Source organism: Amblyraja radiata, chromosome 25, assembly GCF_010909765.2.
Source record: "Amblyraja radiata isolate CabotCenter1 chromosome 25, sAmbRad1.1.pri, whole genome shotgun sequence".
In the NCBI taxonomy this organism is placed as follows: Eukaryota; Metazoa; Chordata; class Chondrichthyes; order Rajiformes; family Rajidae; genus Amblyraja; species Amblyraja radiata.
Window position 1 is genome coordinate 36,290,308 of NC_045980.1, and position 27,831 is coordinate 36,318,138.

At 54.9% G+C, this 27,831-nt stretch overlaps 2 protein-coding genes across 5 annotated transcripts; both read right to left on the reverse strand.

Annotated features, from left to right (window-relative positions):
• Nucleotides 1-1,056: 1,056 nt before the first annotated feature.
• Nucleotides 1,057-10,501, reverse strand: arl6ip4 (ADP ribosylation factor like GTPase 6 interacting protein 4). 2 transcript variants are annotated; one of them, XM_033043909.1, is made up of 6 exons: nucleotides 10,387-10,501; nucleotides 6,529-6,573; nucleotides 5,900-6,274; nucleotides 5,283-5,391; nucleotides 3,110-3,179; nucleotides 1,057-1,228 (listed from the first exon to the last, which is right to left on the reverse strand). In XM_033043909.1, exons 3-6 carry the CDS (start codon nucleotides 6,243-6,245, stop codon nucleotides 1,160-1,162), a joined length of 594 nt encoding a protein of 197 aa, XP_032899800.1. In that variant the 5' UTR covers nucleotides 6,246-6,274; nucleotides 6,529-6,573; nucleotides 10,387-10,501; the 3' UTR covers nucleotides 1,057-1,159. The 2 variants fall into 2 exon arrangements, with proteins under 2 accessions (XP_032899800.1, XP_032899801.1); XM_033043910.1 differs by having other exon boundaries at nucleotides 5,900-6,573; nucleotides 10,387-10,496.
• Nucleotides 10,502-17,633: 7,132 nt separating this feature from the next.
• Nucleotides 17,634-27,276, reverse strand: ogfod2 (2-oxoglutarate and iron dependent oxygenase domain containing 2). 3 transcript variants are annotated; one of them, XM_033043906.1, is made up of 7 exons: nucleotides 27,033-27,276; nucleotides 26,360-26,416; nucleotides 24,593-24,703; nucleotides 22,070-22,169; nucleotides 20,916-21,040; nucleotides 20,330-20,587; nucleotides 17,634-18,393 (listed from the first exon to the last, which is right to left on the reverse strand). In XM_033043906.1, exons 1-7 carry the CDS (start codon nucleotides 27,207-27,209, stop codon nucleotides 18,115-18,117), a joined length of 1,107 nt encoding a protein of 368 aa, XP_032899797.1. In that variant the 5' UTR covers nucleotides 27,210-27,276; the 3' UTR covers nucleotides 17,634-18,114. The 3 variants fall into 3 exon arrangements, with proteins under 3 accessions (XP_032899797.1, XP_032899798.1, XP_032899799.1); XM_033043907.1 differs by lacking the exon at nucleotides 24,593-24,703; XM_033043908.1 differs by lacking the exon at nucleotides 22,070-22,169 and having other exon boundaries at nucleotides 27,033-27,132.
• Nucleotides 27,277-27,831: the final 555 nt, after the last annotated feature.

The following is a 27,831-nucleotide window of genomic DNA, read 5'->3' on the forward strand; positions in this document are numbered from 1 at the left end:
ATAATTGGAGTTTCACCAGCGATGCCTTAAACACTTCTCGTCAGGAGATTGAGGATCAGACTTTCACTTCCCAGTCACTGAGTCTGTTCCCTTTGTCAATACTGATGGAAAGTATTCATCTCGGCACTTACCTCTTCTGGCTGCATGGACAGATTGCCCCAGTTTCACCAATTTAACACTGCTAATACATTTAATGTACTGCCAGTGTTTCCCACCCCTTCCCTTTCAATTTTCCCTTGTTCTTTGTTCCATCCACACCCACTCTTACACAACCATGTTAGCCCTGTGTCTGCAGGTGTTAACTTGCCTGTCATTGCCAGTTAACCGTGTTAATGTAACTGGCCTCTAACACATATTCCTGGTCCATCCTTTTCCTTGGTCACTTTGAAATATATACAGTTGTAGTCACTAACTCCAGCGTTCCCCACTGACACTCCCACCCTCCTTGATCCTGCCCCACCTTCCTTGCCCCTGCCCCTCCCCCCTTGCCCATGCCCCTGTCCCCACCCCTCCCTCCTTGCCCCCGCCCCTCCCTCCTTGCCCCTGCCCCTCCCTCCTTGCCCCTGCGCCACCCTCCTTGCCCCTGCCCCTCCCTCCTTGCCCCTCCCTCCTTGTCCCTGCCCCACCCTCCTTGCCCCTGCCCCATCCTCCTTGCCCCTGTCCCACCCTCCTTGCCCCCGACCCTCTCCAGTGACAGGATACTCTGCTCAGCTGCAACACAAACATCACCACTGCTGACCTATGAACCGCCAGCCTGGATCTGTTATCAATGTTACCCACGGCTCCCGATCTAAAAACCACCCCCACCAACACGCAGAGTGTGCAAGCATAAACTCAAGCACCTGACCCTCAACACCGGGTACTAGTGTGTAGCTGTGCCTGATAGAGGACATCCTGTAACAACGGGAAGGAGATTTGTCCTCAGCCTGGGGTCACAGGTAAATCCCCACTGTCCTCTAAACCTTGGATTCCAGGCAGGAGTCCGGCTCCTCACGTTAACTTTCAGTGACTGATTCCAGCATCTCCCGGAGGCCGCAACACAAACAACAACACGGCAACTGCTGTACAATTTATTGCAAACTAATGACGCGCCAGTCTCAAATAACATTCCAATACTCAGCCCATGTTGATTTGAAACCTCCGATAATGCCACAGGATTTCATCTCCTGTCACCTTTGTGCAGGCCCATTCTCACCTGGAAAGTGAATCCATCCCCCATCGTCTTGTGCTGTAAAACAATGAGATACAGTGAGCCTCGTAGCAGAACCCCTCTTACATTCACACCAGCAGAGACCTCTAACACTCACACCTTCACCAGCAGAGACCTCTAACACTCACACCTTCATGAGCCCATGAGCAACTCAGCCGGTCAGTGTGGGTTGCCGTACACAGTGGTCACGTCTCCCTGCGGCCGCCAGTTTCTTACACTCGCTCATTATTTCAGTCTAAAGTCAGAGGCCATTCAGCCCATCGTGTACATGCCGGTCAAAATGAGGAATCCATCCTAATGCCACCTTTGGTTCCGACACATCTTCTTGCCCATCCCTTAACAAAGCTAGTAGCTCGAAACAAACCCTTCACCCATCGACACCAACACAGGCACTTTGGTGATGAGTGAGTGGGTGAAAGGTGGCAACTGTATGAAAGTGGGAAAGTCTGGGCCCCTGGTGAAGGGGAATCTCAGGGCACAACATTAAACAGATCACACCTACACTTGGGTCAATTACATCACACCTACCCGCTGCAGCTATGAAGAACGAGGGGTGATCCTACTGAAATAAAAACTCCGGAGCGAGCGAAACGGCCTGGATCCCTCCAGTGGGAGAAACTTAACCAGGGGACGTGGTGACGAGATTCGATGGGGAGGGGGGAGGAACATCGATAGGGAAGGTGAGCAGCCGGTAGTTGTGCATGCAGGCACAAATAACGTGGGTAAGGAGGTTCTGCAATGTGTATAGAGAACTGGGTAGGAGGTTTAAGAAAGAACTTCAGATGCTGGAAAAATTGAAGGTAGACAAAAAATACTGGAGAAACTAAGCGGGTGAGGCAACATCTATGGAGCGAAGGAATAGGCAACGTTTCTGGCTGAGATCCTTCTTCAGACTGATGTCCGGGGGGGAGCGGTAAAAAGAAAGGAAGAGGCAGAGACAGTGGACTGTGGGAGAGCTGGGAAGGGGAGGGGAAGGAGGGAGAAAGCAGGGACTACCTGAAATTAGAGAGGTAATTGTTCATACCGCTGGGGTGTAAACTACCCAAGCGGAATATGAGGTGCTGCTCCTCCAATTTGCGGTGGGCCTCACTCTGGCCATGGAGGAGGCCCAGGACAGAAAGGTCGGATTGGGAATTGGAGGGGGAGTTGAAGTGCTGAGCCACTGGGAGATCAGGCTGGTTATTGCGAACTGAGCGGAGGTGTTGGGCGAAGCGATCGCCAAGCCTGCGCTTGGTCTCACCGATGTAGAGAAGTTGACACCTGGAACAGTGGATGCAGTAGATGAGGTTGGAGGAGGTGCAGGTGAACTTCTGCCTCACCTGGAAAGACTGCTTGGAGTCGAGGGGGGTGGTAAAGCAACAAGAGTAGCATCTCCTGCGGTTGCAAGGGAAAGTACCTGGGGAGGGGGCGGTTTGGGTGGGAATTGACCAGGGATTACAGAGGGAACGGTCTCTGCGGAAAGCAGATAGGGGAGGAGATGGGAAGACGTGGCCAGTGGTCGGATCCTGTTGGAGGTGGGGAACTCTCAACGTCAGGACCTCCTGGCCAAAAACAAACTCAGCTAAATAGGAACGTCTGCATGCCCCCTCCACTGATAGGATGTTTCTATCCACGAAGGTAACTGGGAGAGACAACTCAACAGGTTGGGAAGAGTTAAAGGCCCAGCAGGCACTTGGAGCAGAGTGGTCTCCTGCCTGCCTGCCTGTGCTGCAGGCTGTTTGACTGAGTTATTGTGGAATGATCCCATTCCAGCCGCAGGCACAGGATAAGAAACTCACGTGGTCATGATGGTCCGAGTCAGGACTTGGGGAGAGTTGGTGTGGATGTTCTGCCAATGCTAACTGGACACTGACCCTGCAGAGCCAGCATCAACCCCTCAAATGAAGCCTTTTATTTTACCTTATTTATTTCTTTGTTTCTGTCTTTGGTCACAATTTCTTCCAGAATTTCACCGTCACCTTTAATGAGCCTGCAATAAATTATACAAATCAGTTACCATCTTTTGTCATTTTTAATTATTTATTCAAAAGTACAGAATGACAAATGTTGAGCTATCAAAGGGAGCTTGATCTGACCATGTAGAGGCTGCTCCAGTAAATGTCCTCAGTGGCTGTATCGTTGGACCATTCACAATGCCCCAACATCCCACCAGCTGAGGGTGGGCTGGACACCAATGTGGTAAATGCACCAGTAACCTGCCCCGCCAGGTCTGTAACGTACTCATTCCCTTAGACTTGGTGCCGTTCCCACCGCTCTGGCCGTCCGGAGGTCAGGCTGACCGCCCAACCTCAATGGGAATCTCTGTCCTGGGGGAGGGGGGGGGGGGAGAGCCTGGAATGACCCCCATCTGCTGAGACAGGTGGAGGGGCACTGCCAGACCAGGATGAGCCCACAGTCTGCGCGCGTTACTGCATAGCTCAGTCTGGTGTGGTGACCACACTGGGCAAGGGCATGGACTGGCGCTGTGAACACAGACCTGGCTGCAGTGTGGCAGACGCCCACAGTGAGAGGGAGGGGGGGAAACAAACTGCTTTGTGTGACGGTACACAAAATTGCTGGAGAAACTCAGCGGGTGCAGCAGCATCTATGGAGCGAAGGAAATAGGCGACGTTTCGGGCCGAAACCCTTCTTCAGACTGATGGGGGGTGGGGGGGAGAAGGAAGGAAAAGGGGAGGAGGAGGAGGAGCCCGAGGGCGGGCGGATGGGAGGGTGGGAGGAGACAGCTAGAGGGTTAAGGAAGGGGAGGAGACAGCAAGGGCTAGCAAAATTGGGAGAATTCAATGTTAATGCCATCCGGACGCAAGGTCCCCAGACGGAATATGAGGTGCTGTTCCTCCAATTTCCGCTGTTGCTCACTCTGGCAATGGAGGAGACCCAGGACAGAGAGGTCGGATTGGGAATGGGAGGGGGAGTTGAAGTGCTGAGCCACCGGGAGTTCAGGTAGGTTATTGCGGACTGAGCGGAGGTGTTCGGCGAAACGATCGCCCAACCTCCGCTTAGTCTCGACTCCTGGTTTCCCAGACTAGGCTCGATCTCTCACAGACCAAGGAGCGGAGCGGAGCAACACTGCCACCAAGTGGCAGCAGCAGCCAAGCTCAGGGACACTTCACTTGGTTAGTTCTGGTCCCCGCACGAGTGTCTCATCCTCAGCTCATGATTTCTCATCTTCAAAGAACAAAGGACCTTGGAATCAGTGAATGTACAATTAATCTGAACTTCCCCACTATTCTCTTTAGCTAAAGATATTTTTAAATGAAGCTACAGCAGGAAAGCTGGTTAAACTATAAATGTTTGCCCTGTAATGTCCTCATTGCTTGCTGTGTTTGTCACAGACAAATTATTTCAAGTTGCAGAGGTCAGTAGAGTCGCTCATCGAGCCGTTCACGTTTCCCAGCTCATGACAGCCTGTGGCAGGTTTCTGGAGGCAGCGGGCCCAGTGTAGCCCAGTGTTGCCAGCGTGCCCAGTGTTGCCAGCGTGCCCAGTGTTGCCAGCGTGCCCAGTGTTGCCAGCGTGCCCAGTGTTGCCAGGTTGCCCAGTGTTGCCAGCGTGCCCAGTATTGCCAGCGTGCCCAGTGTTGCCAGCGTGCCGTGTTGCCAGCGTGCCCAGTGTTGCCAGCGTGCCCAGTGTTGCCAGCGTGCCCAGTGCTGTCAGCGTGCCCAGTGTTGCCAGGTTGCCCAGTGTTGCCAGCGTGCCCAGTGCTGTCAGCGTGCCCAGTGTTGCCAGGTTGCCCAGTGTTGCCAGGTTGCCCAGTGTTGCCAGCGTGCCCAGTATTGCCAGCATGCCCAGTGCTGCCAGCGTGCCCAGTGTTGCCAGCGTGCCCAGTGTTGCCAGCGTGCCCAGCGAGACGCTCCCTGCTGGGGTGATCTCCATACACCGTGTTAGCCAGGAACCACCCCCACCAGCACTGGACTCGAGGGAAGGAGGGGTTTAACATTCAGTCCTGCCCCTCCCTACGAGCTTGGACATTATCAACTGCTTGGGGCAAACTCTTCCAGAGTAAACAAGCTTTGCCCCCGGCAGTAGCCAAGTCCTTTACCAAAGAGGAGAACCACGGAGAGTTCACGCCGTTACCTCTCTCTGCCCGTCTCTGGATCCACCACCCGACGAATGATGCTCTGCCTGGCATCCCACTCCTCCTTGGTCATGGGCCGCATGGCCTGGATCCGGGCCCTCTGCTCATCTGTGGCAACGAACCAGCGTGAGGGTCAGTCACCGTGCCACGGGGCCATCGGGGTGGGGGAGGGGCCAGCAGGATTGGGTGGGGCTAGTGGGGGAGGGGTCTGTGGGGTGGGGCCTGTGGGGGAGGGGCCAGCAGGGTGGGGGAGGGGCCAGTGGGTCTGGGGGGAGGGGCCAGCGGCCATCAGGGTGGGGGAGGGTCCAGTGGGGCAGGGGCCAGTGGGGGAGGGGCCAGTGGGGGAGGGGCCAGTGGGGAGGGGCCAGTGCTTCAGGCGCCGTTTGTGGATAAAGCAGAGGGATGAGCATGAACGGAGCTTGTCGTGGGGGGATGGTGTTGGACAAGTGAAGGGAATGTCAGTGGGGGAGACTGAGGGCAAGGGGTGCGCGGGGGTGGGGGAGGATGAGTTGGGGGGGGGGGGGAATGAGTTGCGGGAGGCCGGCTTTGCCCCAGCGAGGGGAGGGGGGGGGGGATACGGGGAGATGGGTGTGTGGGGCGTGGGGCGGTTGGTTACCTGTGCCCGATTCCTCTGGCCGCTCCCTCAGCTCCTCTGGGGGTCCGGCCACCACCTCACTCAGGGGGGTCTCCGTCGCCGCCTCCGATCCTCCCTCACTCTCCACCTTTCTCCGCTTCTTCTCCTTCTTGGATTTCTTCTTCCTCCTCCTCTCCTTCTCCTTCTCCTTCTTCCTCTTGGAGGAGCGGCTCCGTTTCTTGTGCCTACACCCGTCCTCAGCCGACGTACTGTGCCTCCGCTTCACCCCGTGACCCCGGTCCCGAGCCGGCGACTCACGGCTGCCCGCTGCCCGGCCCTGCCGCGACCCGTCAGCGGGCGCGTCTACTGGTGACTCACTGCGGCCCATGGCCGATCATTCCCAGCGGTCAGCGGTAGCTGCAACACAGCGGCACCCGGTCAAAGGATGTGCGGGGGGGAGAGGAGCACTGGGTGAGGGTCAGGGAGAGAGAAGCGGCGAGGGTTTGGCAGCTGAGCTGTTTGGTTCACCACGGGGCGGGGCGAGGGGTCGCTGCAGGGGGAGCCATGGGTCACAGCGGGGTCAGGGGTCACCGCGGGGCAGGGCGAGGGGTCGGCACGATGCGGGGGACGGAGGGAGGGGAAACGCTTTTGGCCAGTGAAGGCCACCTCACCGTGGAACACAATGCGCTGGAGGAACTCCGTGGATCAGGCAGCATCTGTGGAGGGAACAGACAGGGGATGTTTCAGATCAGGACCCAACTTCAGACTGATGCAGTGGGAGGGAGAATACCGGAAGAGAGAGGTGGGGGTGGGACTAAGGTATGGGGAGTGATATACGTGGACGCAGTTGAGTGTGGGGGATTAGTAGATGTGTGGAGGAAATGATAAAAGACAGTTGGTGAAAAGGAGACAAAAGGGCGTCAGACAAGGAGAGTGAAATGTAAAGCCTGAGGTGCGATATTGATGGAAGTAGGGGAGGCCCAGGACAGAAAGATCAATGTGGGAATGGGAAGGGGAATTGAAATGGGTAGAAAAGGGGAGAAGCAGCCGGCGTTGGCAGCGCTTGGTCAGGAGGGCACATGGGGAATGCAGTAGATGAGGTTAGTGGAGGAAGACGTGAACCTGTGTCTCCCTGGAAGGAATGCGGGGGCCCCCCCTGGACAGAGCGGGGGGGGGGGGGGGGGGGGGGGGGGGGGGGGGGGGTCTAGGGACCGCGCCTTTGCGGTTGCAGCTCCTAGACTGTGGAACAGCATCCCTCTTCCCATCAGAACTGCCCCCTCCATCGACTCCTTTAAGTCGAGACTAAAAACCCATCTGTACTCCCAAGCCTTTCTTGACGTCCTCTGAGCAAGGGCTATATGTATGTAGTTTGTTTGTTAGGTAGATAAGTGCTGGAGAAACTCAGCGGGTGCAGCAGCATCTATGGAGCGAAGGAAATAGATTTCCTATAGATGCTGCTGCACCCGCTGAGTTTCTCCAGCACTTTTGTCTTCCTTCGATTTTGCAGCATCTGCAGTTCCTTCTTTAATAGTTTGTTTGTTTATACTATTCTTATACAAATGTAAAGCACTTTCGATTAGATTAAACTTTATTAACTTTATTAACTTTGGCCAACGAGTTGTTTTTTAAATGTGCTATATAAATAAATGTGACTTGACGAGGGACAGAGTGGATTGGGGGGGGGGGTCTAGGGACAGAGTGAGGGGGGGGGGGGTCTAGGGACAGAGTGAGGGGGGTGGTCTAGGGACAGAGTGGGGGGTGGTCTAGGGACAGAGTGAGGGGGGGGGTCTAGGGACAGAGTGAGGGGGGGGTCTAGGGACAGAGTGAGGGGGGGGGGGTCTAGGGGCAGAGTGAGGGGGGGGGGGGTCTAGGGACAGAGTGAGGGGGGGGTGGTCTATGGACAGAGTGAGGGGGTGGTCTAGGGACAGAGTGAGGGGGGGGGTCTAGGGACAGAGTGAGGGGGTGGGGTCTATGGACAGAGTGAGGGGGTGGTCTAGGGACAGAGTGGGGGGGGGGTCTAGGGACAGAGTGGGGGGGGGGGGTCTAGGGACAGAGTGGGGGGGGGGGTCTAGGGACAGAGTGAGGGGGTGGGGTCTATGGACAGAGTGAGGGGGTGGTCTAGGGACAGAGTGGGGGGGGGGGGGTCTAGGGACAGAGTGGGGGGGGGGGTCTAGGGACAGAGTGAGGGGGTGGGGTCTAGGACAGAGTGAGGGGGTGGTCTAGGGACAGAGTGGGGGGGGGGTCTAGGGACAGAGTGGGGGGGGGGGTCTAGGGACAGAGTGAGGGGGTGGGGTCTATGGACAGAGTGAGGGGGTGGTCTAGGGACAGAGTGGGGGGGGGGTCTAGGGACAGAGTGGGGGGGGGGTCTAGGGACAGAGTGAGGGGGGGGTCTATGGACAGAGTGGGGGGGTGGTCTAGGGACAGAGTGGGGGGGGGGGTCTAGGGACAGAGTGGGGGGGGGGGGGGTCTAGGGACAGAGTGAGGGGGTGGGGTCTATGGACAGAGTGAGGGGGTGGTCTAGGGACAGAGTGGGGGGGGGTCTAGGGACAGAGTGGGGGGGGGGGTCTAGGGACAGAGTGAGGGGGGGTCTATGGACAGAGTGGGGGGGGTGGTCTAGGGACAGAGTGGGGGGGGGGTCTAGGGACAGAGTGGGGGGGGGTCTAGGGACAGAGTGAGGGGGTGGGGTCTATGGACAGAGTGAGGGGGTGTCTAGGGACAGAGTGGGGGGGGGGGTCTAGGGACAGAGTGGGGGGGGGGGTCTAGGGACAGAGTGAGGGGGGGGTCTATGGACAGAGTGGGGGGGTGGGGGTCTAGGGACAGAGTGGGGGGGTGGTTCTAGGGACAGAGTGGGGGGGGGGTCTAGGGACAGAGTGGGGGGGTGGTCTAGGGACAGAGTGGGGGGGGGTCTAGGGACAGAGTGGGGGGGGTGGTCTAGGGACAGAGTGGGGGGGGGGTCTAGGGACAGAGTGGGGGGGGGGTCTAGGGACAGAGTGAGGGGGGGGTCTAGGGACAGAGTGGGGGGGTGGGGGTCTAGGGACAGAGTGGGGGGGTGGGGGTCTAGGGACAGAGTGGGGGGGGGGTCTAGGGACAGAGTGAGGAGGGGGGTCTAGGGACAGAGTGGGGGGGGGGGGTCTAGGGGCAGGTGCTGCATCCACTGCGGCCGCTGAGGGGGGGGGGGGTCGAGTTGACCAGGGAGTTGCGGGAGTTGTGATGGAAATGTCGCCGATCCTTGTCCTGGAGCCTCTAATGTCGGCGGGAGGCGTCAACTCTCCCGTTAAACAACATCGTGGTCGTATCCCGGGCCCAGTCCCGGCCCCTCCCCCTGCTTGTGCTCGACTCCTCCCCCCCCTCCAGCTTTTGTCTCTCCCCCCGTATCCACCCACTCCCCCCCCCCTCACGGGTAGTGAGCGGCCCCCCTCACGTGTAGAGAGCGGCCCCACTCCCCCCCCCCTCACGTGTAGAGAGCGGCGGCCCCCACCCCCCCCCCCCTCACGTGTAGTGAGCGCCCCCCCCCCCTCACGTGTAGATGAGCGGCCCCCACCCCCCCCCCCTCACGTGTAGAGAGCGGCCCCCCATCCCCCCCCCCCCTCACGGGTAGAGAGCGGCCCCCATCCCCCCCCCCCCCCCCTCACGTGTAGTGAGCGGCCCCCACCCCCCCCCCCTCACGTGTAGAGAGCGGCCCCCATCCACCCCCCACCCCCTCACGGGTAGAGAGCGGTCCCCCACCCCCCCCCCCCTCACGTGTAGAGAGCGGCCCCATCCCCCCCCCCCCCCTCACGGGTAGAGAGCGGCCCCCACCCCCCCCCCCTCACGTGTAGAGAGCGGCCCCCATCCCCCCCCCCCCCGCACGGGTAGAGAGCGGCCCCCATCCCCCCCCCCCCCCCTCACGGTAGAGAGCGGCCTCCCACCCCCCCCCTCACGTGTAGAGAGCGGCCCCCATCCCCCCCCCCCCCCTCACGGGTAGAGAGCGGCCCCCACCCCCCCCCCTCACGTGTAGAGAGCGGCCCCCATCCCCCCCCCCCCCCCTCACGGGTAGAGAGCGGCCCCCACCCCCCCCCCTCACGTGTAGAGAGCGGCCCCCATCCCCCCCCCCCCCTCACGTGTAGAGAGCGGCCCCCATCCCCCCCCCCCCCCCCCACGGGTAGAGAGCGGCCCCCACCCCCCCCCCCCTCACGTGTAGAGAGCGGCCCCCATCCCCCCCCCCTCACGGGTAGAGAGCGCCCCCCCCCTCACGGGTAGAGAGCGGCCCCCATCCCCCCCCCCCCTCACGGGTAGAGAGCGCCCCCCCCTCACGTGTAGAGAGCGGCCCCCATCCCCCCCCCCTCACGTGTAGTGAGCGGCCCCCATCCCCCCCCTCACGGGTAGTGAGCGCCCCCCCCTCACGGGTAGAGAGCGGCCCCCATCCCCCCCCCCCTCACGTGTAGTGAGCGGCCCCCATCCCCCCCCTCACGTGTAGTGAGCGCCCCCCCCTCACGGGTAGAGAGCGGCCCCCATCCACCCCACTCTCTCTCTCTCCTCCATTCTCTCACCCGCCACCGGCGCCATTTTCGCTCCTCAAGGCTGTGGTCCGCAGCCACTTCCGGCAGCGGTGCGACAGGTGACTCGGTCCGGCCGGAACCCGCAGCCCCGCGGGGAAGAGTTCCGCCCCAAGCCTGTGCTCACATGACCGCATCTGCAATGGAAGCAGCAACAGCTGGAGACTTGGCCGGACTACAGGGCCCTTCGGCCCATCTCTTTCAGACCGACCAACTTAAGGTGGCTTAAGTCCTCCCTCCACCACCTCCAGTTTAAATTCCATTTGGAATATTTTGGAGGACCAAGAAACCAAGAACATGCCCCGTCTACGTTAGTCCCATTTGCCTGCGTTTGGCCCAAATCCCTATAAACCTTTTCTATCTATGCGCCTGTCAGATGTCTTTTAAATGCTGTTACAGTTGCTGCCTCAACGACCTCCTCTGGCTCCGCTTGGCCAGCTTACAGCCCAGTGGTATGAATATTGATTTCTCTCACTTCAGGTGGCCCCGGCATTCCCTCTTTCTCTCCATCCCTCACCCAAGTCACACCAGCTTCTCATTCTCACCCAACAAACAGCTAACAATGGACTGTTTCCTTTATCATTGTTACATTTTTGCATATCTTGCATTCCTGAAACAGTCTGAAGGGTCTGGACCCGAAACGTCACCCATTCCTTCTCTCCAGAGATGCTGCCTGTCCCACTGAGTTACTCCAGCTTTGTGTGTCTATCTTCAGTTTAAACTAGCATCTTCAGTTCCTTCTTACACATACATACCTCCACTGGCAGCTCGTTCCATACACCCACCACCCTCTGTGTGGAAAAGGTTGCCCCTCAGGTTCATAACCGATGCCCTCAGGTTCATAATTCCGTTACCCTGGGTAAAGGAGTCTGTGCATTCACCCTGTCTATCCCCCATCACCCTTCAGCCTCCTGCGCTCCAAGGATTAGAGTCCTAGCCTGCTCAACCTCTCCCTATAGTTCAGGTCCTCAAGTCCTGGCAACATCCTCGTAAATCTTAATGACATCTATAGCAGGGTGACCAAAACTGAACACAATACTCAAATGTGAGCTCACCAATGTCTTGTACGACTGTAACGCAAGTGCAACTATTACAACTTCTGATGTAATAGAAACATAGAAAATAGGTGCAGGAGTAGGCCATTCGGCCCTTCGAGCCTGCACCGCCATTCAATATGATCATGGCTGATCATCCAACTCAGTATCCTGTACCTGCCTTCTCTCCATGCCCCCTGATCCCTTTAGCCACAAGGGCCACATCTAACTCCCTCTTAAATATAGCCAATGAACTGGCCTCAACTACCTTCTGTGGCAGAGAATTCCAGAGATTCACCACTCTCTGTGTGAAAAATGTTTTCCTCATCTCGGTCCTAAAAGATTTCCCCCTTATCTTCAAACTGTGACCCCTTGTTCTGGACTTCCCCAACATCGGGAACAATCATCCTGCATCTAGCCTGTCCAACCCCTTAAGAATGTTGTAAGTTTCTATAAGATCCCCCTCAATCTTCTAAATTCTAGCGAGTACAAACCGAGTCTATCCAGTCTTTCTTCATATGAAAGTCCTGACATCCCAGGAATCAGTCTGGTGAACCTTCTCTGTACTGCCTCTATGGCAAGAATGTCTTTCTTCAGATTAGGAGACCAAAACTGTACGCAATACTCCAGGTGTGGTCTCACCAAGACCATGTACAACTGCAGTAGAACCTCCCTGCTCCTATACTCAAATCCTTAATGGGTTAAACTTCAGAAAACATCTCTCAGTAGATGGTCTCTGACAACGTGAGTCACCACCTCTCTCCCTGCAGTTGTCGACCAGTTTTCCAGTCCTTCCCTCTGTTCGTTTCAAGTTTACCATTAACAAGATTTTACTAACATTCCAATTAAACCATGTGAATTTAAATGTCCCGGCTGCCAGCACTCGTGCCTTGTGATCAGGTGGGAGGAGGAGGGTGAATAATGTGATGAAGCTTCCATGATCCATGGACGTCTGAGTGACTGGACAAACACGGCACTAATGTGTGAAACTGTCAGCATCCACTGTGGTCAACGGGTGCCGTGTCTTAAATCATGAGATGTAGAGAATTGTTGCAGAGTGCTTGTACACGTCATTAGTAGACAGACAGGAAATGTTTAGAGATATGGGCCAAATGTAGGCAGGTGGGACTAGTGTTAATGGGGCATGTTGGTCAATAGACAATAGGTGCAGGAGTAGGCCATTCGGCCCTTCAAGCCAGCACCACCATTCACTGTGATCATGGCTGATCATCCACAATCAGTACCCCGTTCCTGCCTTCTCCCCATATCCCGATTCCGCTATCTTTAAATGTTTATTGGTCGATATGGACAGGTTGCCTCATGGTCAACTCTGCGTGGTGTTCCGACGTGGCAGTCCTGTCCAACTCCTGCTCTCCACTCCTCGAACATCTGGCGGTGAATTGCCGTCCCTTCTACCTCCCGAGAGAATTCACCTCCGTTATCCTGACCGCGGTCTACATCCCACCTCAGGCAGACGTCCGTCTGGCACTGGAGGAGCTGCAGGCCGTGGTCAACAAACACCAGACGTCTTACCCCGAGGCATTTACCACCATTGCTGGGGACTTCAATAAGGCGAACCTCAAGAAATCACTCCCCAACTTCCACCAACATGTCTCCTGCTGCACCAGAGGACCTAACACCCTCGACCACTGCTACACCACCATCAAGAATGCCTATCGTTCTATCCCTCGCCCTCACTTCGGTAAGTCCGACCATACCGCGGTGCTGCTTCTTCCTGCCTACAAGCAGCAATTAAAGAGCACACCCCCAGAAGTGAGGACAGCACAGAGCTGGTCGGGGGGGGCAGAAGAACTCCAGGACTGTTTGGAGTCTGTAGACTGGGCAATGTTCAAGGACTCGGCAACGGACTTGAACGAATATGCCACAGTCGTTACAGACATCATAAAGAAATGTGTGGAGGACTGCATCCCTACAAAAACCTTCCGAGTGTTTCCCAATCAGAAACCTTGGATGAACTTTGAGATCCGCACTCTCCTGAAGTCCAGACACAGGGCATTCACCTCCAATGATACAGTGGCCTACATGAAGACCAGATACGACCTTGGTAAAGCCATCAAAAAGGCCAAAAGGGACTTCTGCTCCAAACTGGAAGACGAGACAGATGTTCGGCAGCTGTGGCAGGGTCTGAATGCAATCACCTCCTACAAGGCAAAACCAGGAGGCAGCTCGAATGCCAGTGTAACATCATTCCCTGACGAGCTCAATGCGTTTTACGCACGCTTTGACAGGGAGAATGCTGATGTGCCTTCCCGATCCCTCATTCGCTGCGATGGCATTTCAGTCTCAGTCACAGAGGTCGATGTCAGGAAATCCTTCAGAGGGGTGAACCCCCGAAAAGCACCTGGTCCTGATGGTATACCCGGTCGTGTTCTAAAAACCTGTGCGGACCAACTGGCGGGAGTTTTTACGGACATTTTCAACCTCTCACTTCTGAGGTCTGAGGTCCCCACCTGCTTTAAAAGGGCATCAATTATACTGGTCGGTGCCCAAGAAGAGTAAGGTGACATGCCTCAATGACTATCGACCAGTGGCACTAACGGTGGTGATGAAGTGCTTTGAGAGGTTGATCATGGAGCAAATCAACTCCTACATCGACAAAAACCTGGACCCACTGCAGTTGGCGTACCGCCACAACAGATCAACGGTGGATGCGATCTCGCTGGCCCTCCACTCCGCACTGGACCACTTGGACAACAAAAACTCATATGTCAGGCTGTTATTCATTGATTACAGCTCGGCATTTAACACAATCATCCCCTCCAAACTGGTTACCAAACTCGCAGAACTGGGTCTCTGCGCATCCCTCTGCAACTGGATCCTCGACTTCCTCGTCCACAGACCACAGTCTGTTCGTATTGGTGGAAATGTGTCAGCCTCAATAACAATCAGCACGTGAGCACCTCAAGGCTGCGTGCTCAGCCCCCTGCTGTACTCACTCTATACCCATGACTGCGTAGCGAACCACAGTGCGAACTCCATCATCAAGTTCGCTGACGACACCACTATTGTGGGGCGTATCACTGATGGGGATGAGTCAGAGTACAGAAGAGAGATCGAGCAACTGTCCATATGGTGCCAGCGCAATAACCTGGCCCTCAACACCAGCAAAACCAAGGAACTGATTGTGGACTTTGGAAGGAGTAGGAGGGGGACCCACAGCCCCATTTATATCAACGGGTCGATGGTTGAAAGGGTCAAGAACTTCAAATTCCTGGGCGTGCACATCTCTGAAGATCTTTCCTGGTCCGAGAACACTAACGCAATTATCAAAAAAGCTCATCAGCGCCTCTACTTCCTGAGAAGATTACGGAGAGTCGGATTGTCAAGGAAGACTCTCTCTAACTTCTACAGGTGCACAGTCGAGAGCATGCTGACCGGTTGCATCGTGGCTTGGTTCGGCAATTTGAGTGCCCTGGAGAGGAAAAGACTACAAAAAGTAGTAAACACTGCCCAGTCCATCATCGGCTCTGACCTTCCTTCCATCGAGGGGATTTATCGCAGTCGCTGCCTCAAGAAGGCTGGCAGTATCATCAAAGACCCACACCATCCTGGCCACACACTCATCTCCCTGCTACCTTCAGGTAGAAGGTACAGGAGCCTGAAGACTGCAACAACCAGGTTCAGGAATAGCTACTTCCCCTCAGCCATCAGGCTATTAAACCTGGCTCGGACAAAACTCTGATTATTAGCAACCACTTTCTGTTATTTGCATTACCAGTTTATTTATTCATGTGTGTATATATTTATATCATGGTATATGGACACATTTATCTGTTTTGTAGTAAATGCCTACTATTTTCTGTGTGCTTAAGCAAAGCAAGGATTTCATTGTCCTATACAGGGACACATGACAATAAACTCACTTGAACTTGAACTTGTTTGTGTGCTGTGTGACTAAGTCATCCTGTTGGGAGGGCAACGAGTAATTACGAAGCCTGTACTGTGAGGGGTTTAAGAGTAAATGTTTTTTACTGCAAGGTCTCAGAGCCACACGGAGTATTATGTTTTTTATCTCCTCACCACAACCGCCCAGCAGCTCTCACAGATCTAACTCGACTGAGGGGAGAGTGAAGGTTCCTGAGCCGGTCTTCATGCACGGCACCGTCCATACAGGCTCCGTCATGAGACCGAGAATGACCACGATGGCAACGCTACTCCCATCCCATCGTTTGTTATTTGTTCTTCCCTGCAGCCTCGGGGAATAAACAGCAACTGTAGTTGAATGAACACAAAACCGTTTATGTTCTTCTCTCCATAGATGCTGCCTCACCCGCTGAGTTTCTCCAGCATTTTTCCAGCATCTGCAGTTCTTTCTTAAACAAAAACGTTTATAGTCATCGACTAATACCGCATGTTTCTGGCACTCTAACTTCACAGGGTGCTGTGTGTGTGTGTGTCTGTATCAGTGTGTGTGTGTGTGTGTGTCTGCATCAGTGTGTGTGTGTGTCTGTGTGTGTGTGTGTGTGTGTGTGTGTGTGTGTGTCTGTGTCTGTGTCTGTATCAGTGTGTATGTCTGTATCAGTGTGTGTGTGTGACCATGCCATCATCCCCTACTGGACTCTTGTGCTGATCTGCTGAAAATGTTTTTCATTTCTTTTTTCTTATTTTTAGTTAGTTTAGTGTTTTGTTTTTAAGGAGTTCTAGCTTTTTATGTGTGGGGAGGGGGGGGGGGGGGAAGGGGGAAACTAATTTTCAGGGTCCCTACCTGGTCGGAGATGCAGCTTTTCTCCGGGCTGCACTTTCGACCCGTCCTCGCGGCCTACCAGCGGGCCTGGAGCGGCATTTCCTGAGGGGACCGCCTGGAGCCTCGGCATCGGCGGCGGCGGCTGTGGAGCTGCGGGTCCGAGGAGCGAGGGGACCGCCCGGAGCCTCGGCAGCGGCACCGGCGGCGGCGGCACCGGCATCGGCGGCGGCGGAGCTGCGGGTCTGAGGACGGCGGTGCAGCGCTGGAGCGCCATTGCGGGGCGGGCGGTGCCTTGCCTGGGTCGCTGAGCTGGAACTCCGGTGAGCTGGGTCCGTTGCGGAGCTGCGGGTCTGAGGAGCGGCTGCGGGCGGCGGCGCTGAACTTTCCATCGGGAGCCTGGGATCTCTCGACGAGATCGCCAGTTGAGCTCTATTCGGCGCGGGCTTGTCGGCTCCGGAAGCCACGGTCTCGAGTAGGGAGGCGGCCGTTCCAGGGTTCCCAAGCCGCTGAGAGGATTCTCCCGACGCCGGAACATCACCCAGCGAGGACGGCCTGGAACATCGGGCCTCCGTAGAGGCAACTGTGGAGGCCTCAATTGGCCCGACTATGGGTGGACATTGGGGATGGGACTGGACTCTGTGCCTTCCCCCATAATGGGAACCATTGCGGGGGGATGTTTTTATGTTAAAGCTATTTATTATTGTTATGTTTGTATTCTTTTTTATGTGCTGCATTGGCAAAAGGAATTTCACTACATTTAGGTGTATGTGACAATAAATCAACCTTTGAACCTTTGTGGACTCAAACCGCAGCATGTGGAGTCCTGCCCACTTGCCAGATGCAAACAGTGTCCCAGCCGCCAGCCAGCTCAGAGTGGCCCACAGCCAGCACAGCCCACGCCGGCCCCAGCCACCAGCACAGCGCCATGTCCAGAGTGGCCCGGCAACAACATAGCCCAAGCCAGCTCCAGCCACCAGCCAAGCTCGGTGCCCAGAGGGGCCCAGTGCTCTGCGGGACAGACAGTGCATCGTTCACGGGTCCCAGCACCAGTTACATAAATCCCCCCAGTGGGGAAATGAACCATCAACTCTTCCCTCCGCAGAAACCAGTCTCTCTCACACACACACTCGCACGCACACACGCGCGCACAGATACACACACACACGTGCACACGCATACACACACACGCGCGCACAGATACACACACACACACACGTGCACACGCATACACACACATATACATATACATACACACACACACATAGAGATACAGACACACACACACACACAGAGATAAAGGGAAGAAGGGTCTTGACCCGAAACGTCACCCATTCCTTCTCTCCAGAGATGCTGCCTGTCCCACTAAGTTACTCCAGCATTTTGTGTGTCTTTGGTATAAATCTGCATCTGCAGTTCCTTCGTGCAGGTACAGAAACAAACACAGACAGATGCAGACACCTCATACAGGTACAGGTACAGACACACGCACAGCAGTTACCAGCTTTTAGGAAGGAATATTCATTTCAATACAGAAATGGAAGATGTTCTGAGTCTTTGAGCATGGATGGCACTTCTTGCAGCGTTGATGGTGACGGGGCCAGGTGTGGTGACGGGGCCAGGTGTGGTGGCGGGGCCAGGTGTGGTGGCGGGGCCAGGTGTGGTGAAGGGGCCAGGTGTGGTGAAGGGACCAGGTGTGACAGGGCCAGGTGTGTTGACGGGGCCAGGAGTGTTGACGGGGCCAGGTGTGGTGACGGGGCCAGGTGTGGTGAAGGGGCCAGGTGTGGTGGCAGTGACTCTGGGCAGGACCGGAGTCTGGGAGCCGAGGGAAGAGGCACTGGGCGATCACACAGGAGGCAGGGGGGGGGGGGGTCAGTCATTCATGGAATGTGTGCAAGGGGGAGACTAGTTGAGGGGGTTGCTCAATGAGGGGGAGACTGATTCAGGGAGAGACAGGTTGAGGGACAGACTGCAGGGGGAGACTGTCTAGGTGAGGGAGCAGGTGTTGCCGGGTTGGGGCCTGTGGTCAGGAGGAGGTGGGCCGGTGAATCCGTCACCATAGCCGTCTGCGTGCTCCAGCTGCGGCCACCGGTCACACATGGGGCACAGGTGGTTGCGGAGCTGTGACGAGCGCATCCATACGATGAAGTTGCAGCGCTCACCGCCGGCAATGGGCAGCGCCCCGTGGCAGTGCTGTCCACGATGTAGCAGGCCGTAACCTGGCCGGTGTGTTACCTCCACACTCTCACCCCCACTCATGGCATCCTGTAACCACAGACAGACAGACAGCGGCATTAACACTAACGTCCCCACCCTGGCACACCCCCACCTGAAACCACAGGCAGCCGACGCAACTGTGTCGTTTTAGAGAAAGATCCTATAGCGGAGCAAGATAGACCACTCCTGCTGAATGCAATGGGCTGACGTGTAGTACGCAACGGAGCGGAACGTGGGCCTTTTTTTCATCCATTTCCGTAACCAGACCAGACCCGACCCGACCCGACTCGCAGTGTAATCAACGTTGCGGGGGAACAATTTGTGTTAATAAATTTAAATTCTGAAAATGAGGAGAAGATTTTAACCAAATAACTTTTATTTTTACGAGGATGTTTCCGTAACCGGCTTCCGTCTCCGCACTAGTATCTTTGCTCCGCTACGGGATCTTTGGAGCGGAGACGGGAGCCGGTTATGGAAATGGGGCCGAAAATTACCCATGAATCTGCCCATGGCCGTACTACGTCTTTTTCGTCGAGTGGACTATCTTGCTCCGCTGTAGGGTCTTTGGTTTTAGACAGGCTCATGGACATGCACTGTAGATTGGTTATTTCCTACTAGCCAATTGTAGTGCTTGTTAGTAGTGGCTCCGCTAATATGCGTTTTATATTCACAAGAGCTTGCCTACGCTAGTTAGTATGAGTAGCTACTAGGAACTGTAATGTCCTGCAGATCGATGCTGGAAGTAGATTTAATAAACATGTGTTTGACTCCACTCATTACAGGCGGGAGGGATATGGATCACATGCGGGCAGAGATTAGTTTAACTTTATGTTCAGTATGGACATTGCGGGCCAAAGGGCCTGTTCCTGTTTTAGTTTAGTTTAGTTTAGAGATATAGCGTGCATCATTGAGTCTGCACCGACCAGCGATCGCCCGTTCACATTCGTTCTATCCCACACACTAGGGACAATTTACAGAAGCCAATTAACCTGCAAACCTGCACGTCTTTGGAATGTTGGAGGAAACCGGAGCACCTGGAGGAAACCCATAGGGTCACATAGAGAAACCCATAGAGAACGTGCAAACTCCGTGCAGACAGCACCGGTAGTCAGGATGGAACCCGGGTCTCTGGCGCTGTGAGGCAGCAGCTCTGCCCGCGGCGTCACCGTGCCAACCTGTTCCATGTTAGGTGTGGTCAGCACGCTGGTGGGAGGGGGAGTGGTAGCGGTGAACATTCACACACCTCCCTTGGGCAGCAAAGTGACTGACCGAGGGGTGACCACTGGCCAGGCATGGAGCGGGAACATCGCGCTCTTTCCCAACGGCACAGAGACTGATCCAGGCCAGGCTGAGGGGGCAGATAGCTCAGCAAACGATGCCTAGGACAATGCAGCTCACTCTCTACCACACACTGTAGATTGTACAATCTACACACTGTAGACTGCAGGGATAGGGAGCACAGTGCCCACAAACTGGCTTCTGGCATATAGTGAAAGGCCTGGGGAGAGTGGATGTGGAGAGGATGTTTCCACTAGTGGGAGAGTCTAGCACTAGAGGTCGCAGCCTCAGAATTAAAGGACGTTCCCTTCGGAAGGAGATGAGGAGGAATTTCTTTAGTCAGAGGGTGGTGAATCTGTGGAATTCTTTGCCACAGTCGGCTGTGGAGGCCACAAGTCAATGGATATTTTTAAGGCAGAGATAGATAGATTCTTGATTAGTACAGGTGTCAGAGGATATGGGGAGAAGGCAGGAGAATGGGGTTAGGAGGGAGAGATAGATCAGCCATGATTGAATGGCGGAGTAGACTTGATGGGCTGAATGGCCTAATTCTGCTCCTATCACTTATGAAACCCAGCATTAGGGATGGAGAGCCAGGAGCGTTAGTCTCTCCATGAGAGGCAGTGGCCAGAGTAAGGGGACCCATTAGAGGCAGTAGCTGGAGTAAGGGGGACGATTAGTGAGGACGCACCGGCTGCGTAACTACCTGCCGCATGTCTCCAAAGTACAGGTTGCCGTCACTGAAATCCTTCCCCAGGGACAGGTTGAGGGTGACCTCTGCGTTGTCATAGTGGAAGCTGAGGTCACGGTCTTGGTCGGCTGCGTACTTCACCACAAACGCTTTGTGACTGTCCAGCCCCAGGCCTCCACAGTCCGGGTACAGGATGGAGGTGATGGGGCGCAGGTAATCCTCACGCAGTGTCGTCACAAACCTCTCGTCAAAGCCCAGCTCGTTCAGCAGCACCTGGCACAGTGGAGGAAACGTGGTCAATGTGTACATCACCCACACACACACACACACTCATTCACACACACACGCACCCCGCACCCACACTCCCACACACACACATCCCCCCACACCCACACCCACACACACCCACCCCGCACCCACACATCCACACACACACACACCCCGCACGCACACACATCCACACACACACATACACACACACACCCATACACCCACCCACATACACAAACCCCGCACGCACACACACCCACACACAATCCCCCACACACACACACAAACCCCCCCCCCACCGCACACTGATGCCCCCCCCCCTGTACATTACCCCGTGGTTGTTCATGGTGTTGGGTCTGCCGCTGGGCAGGCCAGAGTGCTGGAAGTTGTCCAGCTCCTCCAGCAACTGTGCGCAGAAGTCCAGGGTGAAGACCGGTAGTGAGTAAACCCTCTGGGCTAGGGGGAGAGAGGACAGTGAGTCACAGATCACCAGCGTGTGCGGCACAGGCATCCGTCCTCACCTCCATCTCCGCCCATCAACACTAGTCCCCCCTGCTGCTGGTGTTGCATCCATACCCTTCCCCACTCAAGAGTCTGAAGAAGGGTCTCGACCCGAAACGTCAGCCATTCCTTCTCTCCAGAGATGCTGCCTGTCATGCTACCTGCCGTTACTCCAGCACTCTGTGTTTAAACCAGCACCTGCAGTTCCTTCATGCACCCTGCTCCCTCCCAGCTAACTATTGCCCGTGCATGATGTAACCCCCTCCACGTAGTTCCATCCCGACTACAGGTGCTGTCTGTACGGAGTTTGCACGTTCTCCCCGTGACCCGCGCGGGTTTTCTCCGGGTGCTCCGGTTTCCTCCCACACTCCAAAGACGTACGGGTTTGTAGGTTAATTGGCTTCTGTAAAAATTGTAAATGATCTCTATTGAATGAAGGTTCATAAGATCCTAAGTGATAGGAGCACAATTAGGCCATTCGGCCCATCAAGTCTAATCCACCATTCAATCATGGATGATCTGCCTCTCCATCCTAACCTCATTCTCCTGCCTTCTCCCCATAACCTCTGACACCTGTTCGAATCAAGGACAGCGTTCGTGTGCGGGGATCGCTGGTCGGCACGGACTGGGTGGGCCGAACGGCCTGTTTCCATGCTGTATCTCTGATCTAAACTAAGCTCTCATCTTAAACTTTTTCAAAGAATATGTATCTACAGGCGACATTTTCCCTGGAGTAAACAAGGCTGAGCGGTGATTTGATAACTGTATATAAAATGAGGCATAGCTGGGGCAGACAGACAGAGTCAGCATCGTTTGGGTCTCACAACAATCGGGCGTAGCTTTGAGGCGACAAGCAGGCAGGTGGTTTAAAAGGGAGCCGAGGAGTAATGTTTTTACTCTGGCTCCTGGGCTGAGAGGTTGGATTCTGGCCACTTACGATTCTCTCACTGACCCACACTATGAGCAGAGGCGTTTAACACCTGCCTGGTAGTGACTGGATCCGATCCAACAATCCCTCAAAGTCCGCATCCTCACTTCTGCAATAGGCGACAATCGCACGGAATTCAGGAGCCAGGAAACTTTCCTTCAAAAAAGCAAAGCACCATCCTTGGTTATGCAGCATCCAGTCCACAGAGTCCTCATTTTAGTTTAGTTTAGAGATACAGCGCCGAAACAGGCCCTTCGGCCCACCCAGTCTGCGCTGACCAGCGATCCCCCACACACTAACGCACAATATACATCAATGATTTGGATGAAGGGATTCAGTAACATTAGCAAATTTGCAGATGACACAAAGCTGGGTGGCAGTGTGAACTGTGAGGAGGATGCTATGAGAATGCAGGGTGACTTGGACAGGTTGGGGGAATGGGCAGATGCATGGCAGATGAAGTTTATTGCAGATAAATGTGAGGTTATCCACTTTGGTAGCAAAAACAGGAAGGCAGATTACTATCAAAATGGCGTCAAGTTGGGAAAAGGGGAAGTACAACGAGATTTTTTTTTTTTTTTTTTTTTAATTAATTGTATTTTAACTTGTATTTTAACTTGTATTTTAACTTGTTAAGTATGGAAGCCATTTGAGGAAATGTGTGGTGTTATGTCTGTCTTGAAGCTGTCGTGGCACTGTAATTTCCTGAAAAGGATTATTAAAGGTATAATCTAATCTAATCTAATCTGGGGGTCCTTGTACATCTATGAAAGTAAGTATGCAGGTACAGCAGGCTGTGAAGAAAGCGAATGGCATGTTGGCCTTTATACCAAGAGGAATCGAATATAGGAGCAAAGAGGTCCTTCTGCAATTGTACAGAGCCCTAGTGAGACCATATCTGGAGTATTGTGTGCAGTTTTGGCCCCCTCATTTGAGGAAGGACATTCTTGCTATTGAGGGAGTGCAGCGTAGGTTTACAAGGTTAATTCCCGGAATGGCGGGACTGTCATATGCTGAGAGAATGGAGCAGCTGGGCTTGTACACTCTGGAGTTTAGAAGGATGAGAGGGTATCTCATTGAAACATATAAGATTGTTAAGGGCTTGGACACGCTAGAGGCAGGAAACATGTTCCCGATGTTGGGGGAGTCCAGAACCAGGGGCCACAGTTTAAGAATAAGGAGTAAGCCATTTAGAACGGAGACGATGAAACACTTTTTCAATATAATATTTATTCCATGTCATTTGAACCTCAGTGAGGCTCAAACTTGATCAGAGAGTGGTGAGTCTGTGGAATTCTCTGCCTCAGAGGGCAGTAGAGGCCAGTTCTCTGGATGCTTTCAAGAGAGAGCTAGATAGGGCTCTTAAAAATAACGGAGTCAGGGGATATGGGGAGAAGGCAGGAACGGGGTACTGATTGGGGATGATCAGCCATGATCACATTGAATGGCGGTGCTGGCTCGAAGGGCCAAATGGCCTACTCCTGCACCTATTGTCTATTGACTAACACTATCCTACACACACTAGGGACAATTTACAATTTTACCAATAAGGGAACCTTCTCCCTGTGACCTCATGGGTTTTCTCCGGGTGCTCCGGTTTCCTCCCACACTCCAAAGAAGTACAGGTTTTTAAGTTAATTGACTTTGGTAAAATTGGAAGTTGTCCCTAGTGTGTGTAGGATAGTGTTTGTGTGTGGGGATCGCTGGTCGGTGCGGCCTCGGTGGGCCTGTTTCCGCGCTGTATCTCTAAACAAACTAGCAAACACAGGCAGGCAGAGCTGGGCATGCGAAAGCCCGAGGCCATACCTGGCACAGCTGGGGTATTTGAGTACCTGTAGCTGCACCTATAATGCCTGCCCCGCACACCTGACTCCCCAGACTGGAAATGAGACGGAAGCAGTGTGGGGATTGGAGCAGAGAACAGACAGCACACTGCCTGACGCACCGAGCTGCTGGTGTTGTACCATGCTGGTGACCCGCTGACCACACGTGGCCATGTAGTTACACACTCTGCCACAAGTGACCACACCGATAGTGGAAGTCAGGATGCATCACAGCTTGGTTTGGGAACAGCTCCATCCAAGACCGCAAGAAATTACAGCGAATTGTGGACGTAGCCTAGGCAAGGCCAGCAGCATAACCAAGGACCAGTCGCACCCTGGCCACTCCCTCTTCTCCCCTCTCCCATCAGACAAGAGGTACAGAAGTCTGAAAACGCACACATCCAGATTCAGGGACACTTTCTTCCCGGCTGTTATCAGGCAACATAATCATCTTACCACAACCAGAGTGCTGAACTACTATCTATCTCATTGGTGACCCTTGGACTATCCTTGATCAGACTTTGCTGGCTTTACCTTGCACTAAATGTTATTCCCTTGTCATGTATCTATACACTGTAAATTGATCGATTGTAATCATGTGTTGTCTTTCTGACTGGATACCACGCAACAAAAGCTTTTCACTGTACCTCGGTACATGTGACAATAAACAGAACTAAACTGAGGGGCGTCTGTGATGCACCGTGTGTCATGTGTTAATGAACATGCTCTAGGTGCCCTGACACGGGATGAACATACCTGCAACACGTAGACAGCAGGGTTCAGCGGTTTGTAACGTGCTGAGATGAGTGCGGCTCGTTCCACACTGGCTCGGCCCAGCGACCTCCTCCTCTGAACCTCCCCATCAATCTAGAGATAGCAGAGACATTACAGCATGATTACCCCTGACCCTGGCAGTGATGACCCTGACTGTATACTTACCCTGACCCTGCATGTATGATTACATAGAAAATAGGCGCAGAAGGCCATTCGGCCCTTCCAGCCAGCACCGCCATTCATTGCGATCATGGCTGATCGTCCCCAATCAATAACCCGTACCTGCCTTTCCCCCATATCCCTTGATTCCACTAGCCCCTAGAGCTCTATCTACTGTAACTCTCTATTAAATCCATCCAGTGATTTGGCCTCCACTGCCCTCTGTGGCAGGGAATTCCATAAATTCACAACTCTCTGGGTGAAATTTTTTTTCTCACCTCAGTATTAAATGGCCTTCCTGTGGCCCCTGGTTCTGGACTCGCCCAACATTGGGAAAAATTTTCCTGCATCTAGCATGTCCAGTCCTTTTATAATTGTATATGTTTCTATAAGACTCCCCCTCATCCTTCTAAACTCCAGTGAATACAAGCCTAGTCTTTTCAATCTTTCCTCATATGACAGTCCCGCCATCCCAGGGATCAATCTCGTGAACCTACGCTGCACTGCCTCAATCACAAGGATGTCCTTCCTCAAATTAGGAGACCAAAACTGTACGCAATACTCCAGATGTGGTCTCACCAGAGCCCTATACAACTGCAGAAGAACCTCTCTACTCCTATACTGAAATCCTCTTGTTATGAAGGTCAACATTCCAGTAGCTTTCTTCACTGCCTGCTGTACCTGCACGCCAACTTTCAGTGACCGGTGTACAAGGACGCCCAGGTCTCGCTGCACCTCCCCCGTACCTAACCTAACCCCATTGAGATAATAATCTGAACCCTGTGTCACTATGTGTCATGTGGAGTCTAATGATCACTTTCTGGGTGAAGAGGTGATGCAAAGATGCAGCCAACATCTCACCTGATCAGTAGCAAAGCTAAGTGAGCCCCACCCACCATTTGGTATTCCCTTGTCACCACCACCACCACCCCTGCCTCTATTCCCCTCCCCTCCCCACAGCCCCACCCACCGCACGGCGCTCCCTCAACAATAAACAATGGGATGGGGTAATCGTAAACTGCAGGACCAATTATCATCATGTTTGCTGGTTCACCCTAAAGACAGTGAGGTAGGTTGGAGGTGTTGGAAGCTGGACACGGAGCAGGCCATGATGGGACGGCTTGACTCGCTAGAATTTAGAAGATTGAAGGGGGATCTTATAGAAACTTACAAAATTCTTAAGGGGTTGGACAGGCTAGATGCAGAAAGATTGTTCCCGATGTTGGGGAAGTCCAGAACACGGGGTCACAGTTTAAGGATAAGGGGGAAGTCTTTAAGGACCGAGATGAGAAAAAAAATTTTCATACAGAGAGTGGTGAATCAGTGGAATTCTCTGCCACAGAAGGTAGTTGAGGCCAGTTCATTGGCTATATTTAAGAGGGAGTTAGATGTGGCCCTTGTGGCTAAAGGGATCAGGGGGTATGGAGAGAAGGCAGGTACAGGATACTGAGTTGGATGATCAGCCATGATCATATTGAATGGCGGTGCAGGCTCGAAGGGCCAAATGGGCTACTCCTGCACCTATTGTCTATGTTTCTATGGGATCTGATAGAGGGGAGATGTGCAGCGGCAGGGAGAAGTGACCGGTACCTTTGCCTGAACCCCTTCAAACTGTTCCTCAGTCTTGCAGCCTTTGCTTCGTAACATCTGAAATGATAAATGTTGTAAGTTATGATCAGATCAGCAAACCTCTTTACAGAGCAACGGCCTGGCCCAGTGCAACTCTGCAGCCCTCTACTCCCTCCCCACACCCCCCTCCCACCCTCTCACCCCAACACCCCACCCGCCACACCCCACACACCCCCTCCCTCCCCCACACCCCCGACCGGCCACCCCCCCCCTCGCTCCAACCCCCCCTCTCCCCCCGCCCCCCACCCCCCCCCCCCCCTCCCGTCACGACCCCCTCCCGCCCCCCCCCTCCCCCCCAAACGCCCCCCACCCCCCACCCTCTCCCTAAAACCCCACCCCCCCCACCCCACCCCCCCCCCTCCCCCTCACCCCCCCCCCCCACCCTCTCTACAACCCCACCCTCCCCCCCACCCCCACCCTCCCCTCACCCCCCACCCTCTCTACACCCCCACCCTCTCTACACCCCCACCCTCTCCACACCCCCACCCTCTCTACACCCCCATCCTCTCCACACCCCCCACACTCTCTACACCCCCACTCTCCCCTCACCCCCACCATCTCCTCACCCCCCACCCTCTCTACACCCCCCACCCTCTCCCCTCACCCCCCACCCAACCTCCAGTCACTCGCTTACGGCTCGGAGCTCCTGTACCGGCGTGGCCCGGCTGACATGGAGCCGGAACTCCTCCAGGAAGATGTTGTCGGTGTAGAAGCAGCGGCAGGTGTAGAAGCGGTGGCGGGCAGGGCCCGGGACCCCCTCCAACCCCGGGCCCCGGCCTGGCCGCGTCTCCACCCCGAGGCCTGTCTCCATCCCTGGGCCTAAGCGCCTCCCCGGCTCCGCTCCGCCGGCCACCGGCCCCGCGCCAAGGTTCCGCCCCGCGGGGTGGGGTAGAGAGGGGGAGGGGTGGGGTAGAGGTGGTGGGGGTAAAGAGGGGGAGGGGTGGGGTAAAGAGGGGGAGGGGTGGGGGTAAAAAGGGGGAGGGGTGGGGTAGAGGTGGTGGGGGTAAAGAGGGGGAGGGGTGGGGTAGAAGGGGGAGGGGTGGGGTAAAGAGGGGGAGGGGTGGGGGTAAAAAGGGGTGGGGTAGAGATGGTGGGGGTAAAGAGGGGGAGTGGTGGGATAGAAGGGGGTGAGGGGTGGTGGACAAGTTGGAGGGGGTGAGAGGGGGGGTAGTAAGGGCGGATAGTAAGGGCGGATCCATCTGCATAGTTGCCACCCCAAGGACTGAAGCGGACACAGTACCGAATGCACATTACGCATTAACTCAAATACAGGACTGTCCTATTGTATTTTAGCTTTATTAACAGCTATTGTTGGGCTTTTGAGCATGCCATTTGGCCCCTTGTGCTCTGTCTGCCTTACGGTGAGATGCCTCTGTGCCACATCCTTGCACAGAGTATTAGCTACAGGGGGGAGGTTGGGCACACTTGGATTG

Excerpts from the sequence above, each read along its gene's own strand:
- arl6ip4 (XM_033043909.1), bottom strand. The coding sequence starts at position 6,245 with ATGGGCCGCAGTGAGTCACCAGTAGACGCGCCCGCTGACGGGTCGCGG. Across the intron at positions 5,392-5,899 it reads GCCAGAGGAATCGGGCACAG|ATGAGCAGAGGGCCCGGATC; the intron begins GTAACCAACCGC and ends TCGTTGCCACAG. Across the intron at positions 3,180-5,282 it reads CCAGAGACGGGCAGAGAGAG|GCTCATTAAAGGTGACGGTG; the intron begins GTAACGGCGTGA and ends AATTTATTGCAG.
- ogfod2 (XM_033043906.1), bottom strand. The coding sequence starts at position 27,209 with ATGGAGACAGGCCTCGGGGTGGAGACGCGGCCAGGCCGGGGCCCGGGG. Across the intron at positions 22,170-24,592 it reads CTGCTGTCTACGTGTTGCAG|GAAAGTTTCCTGGCTCCTGA; the intron begins GTATGTTCATCC and ends GCTTTTTTGAAG. Across the intron at positions 21,041-22,069 it reads TCGGATCCAGTCACTACCAG|CCCAGAGGGTTTACTCACTA; the intron begins GCAGGTGTTAAA and ends CTCTCCCCCTAG.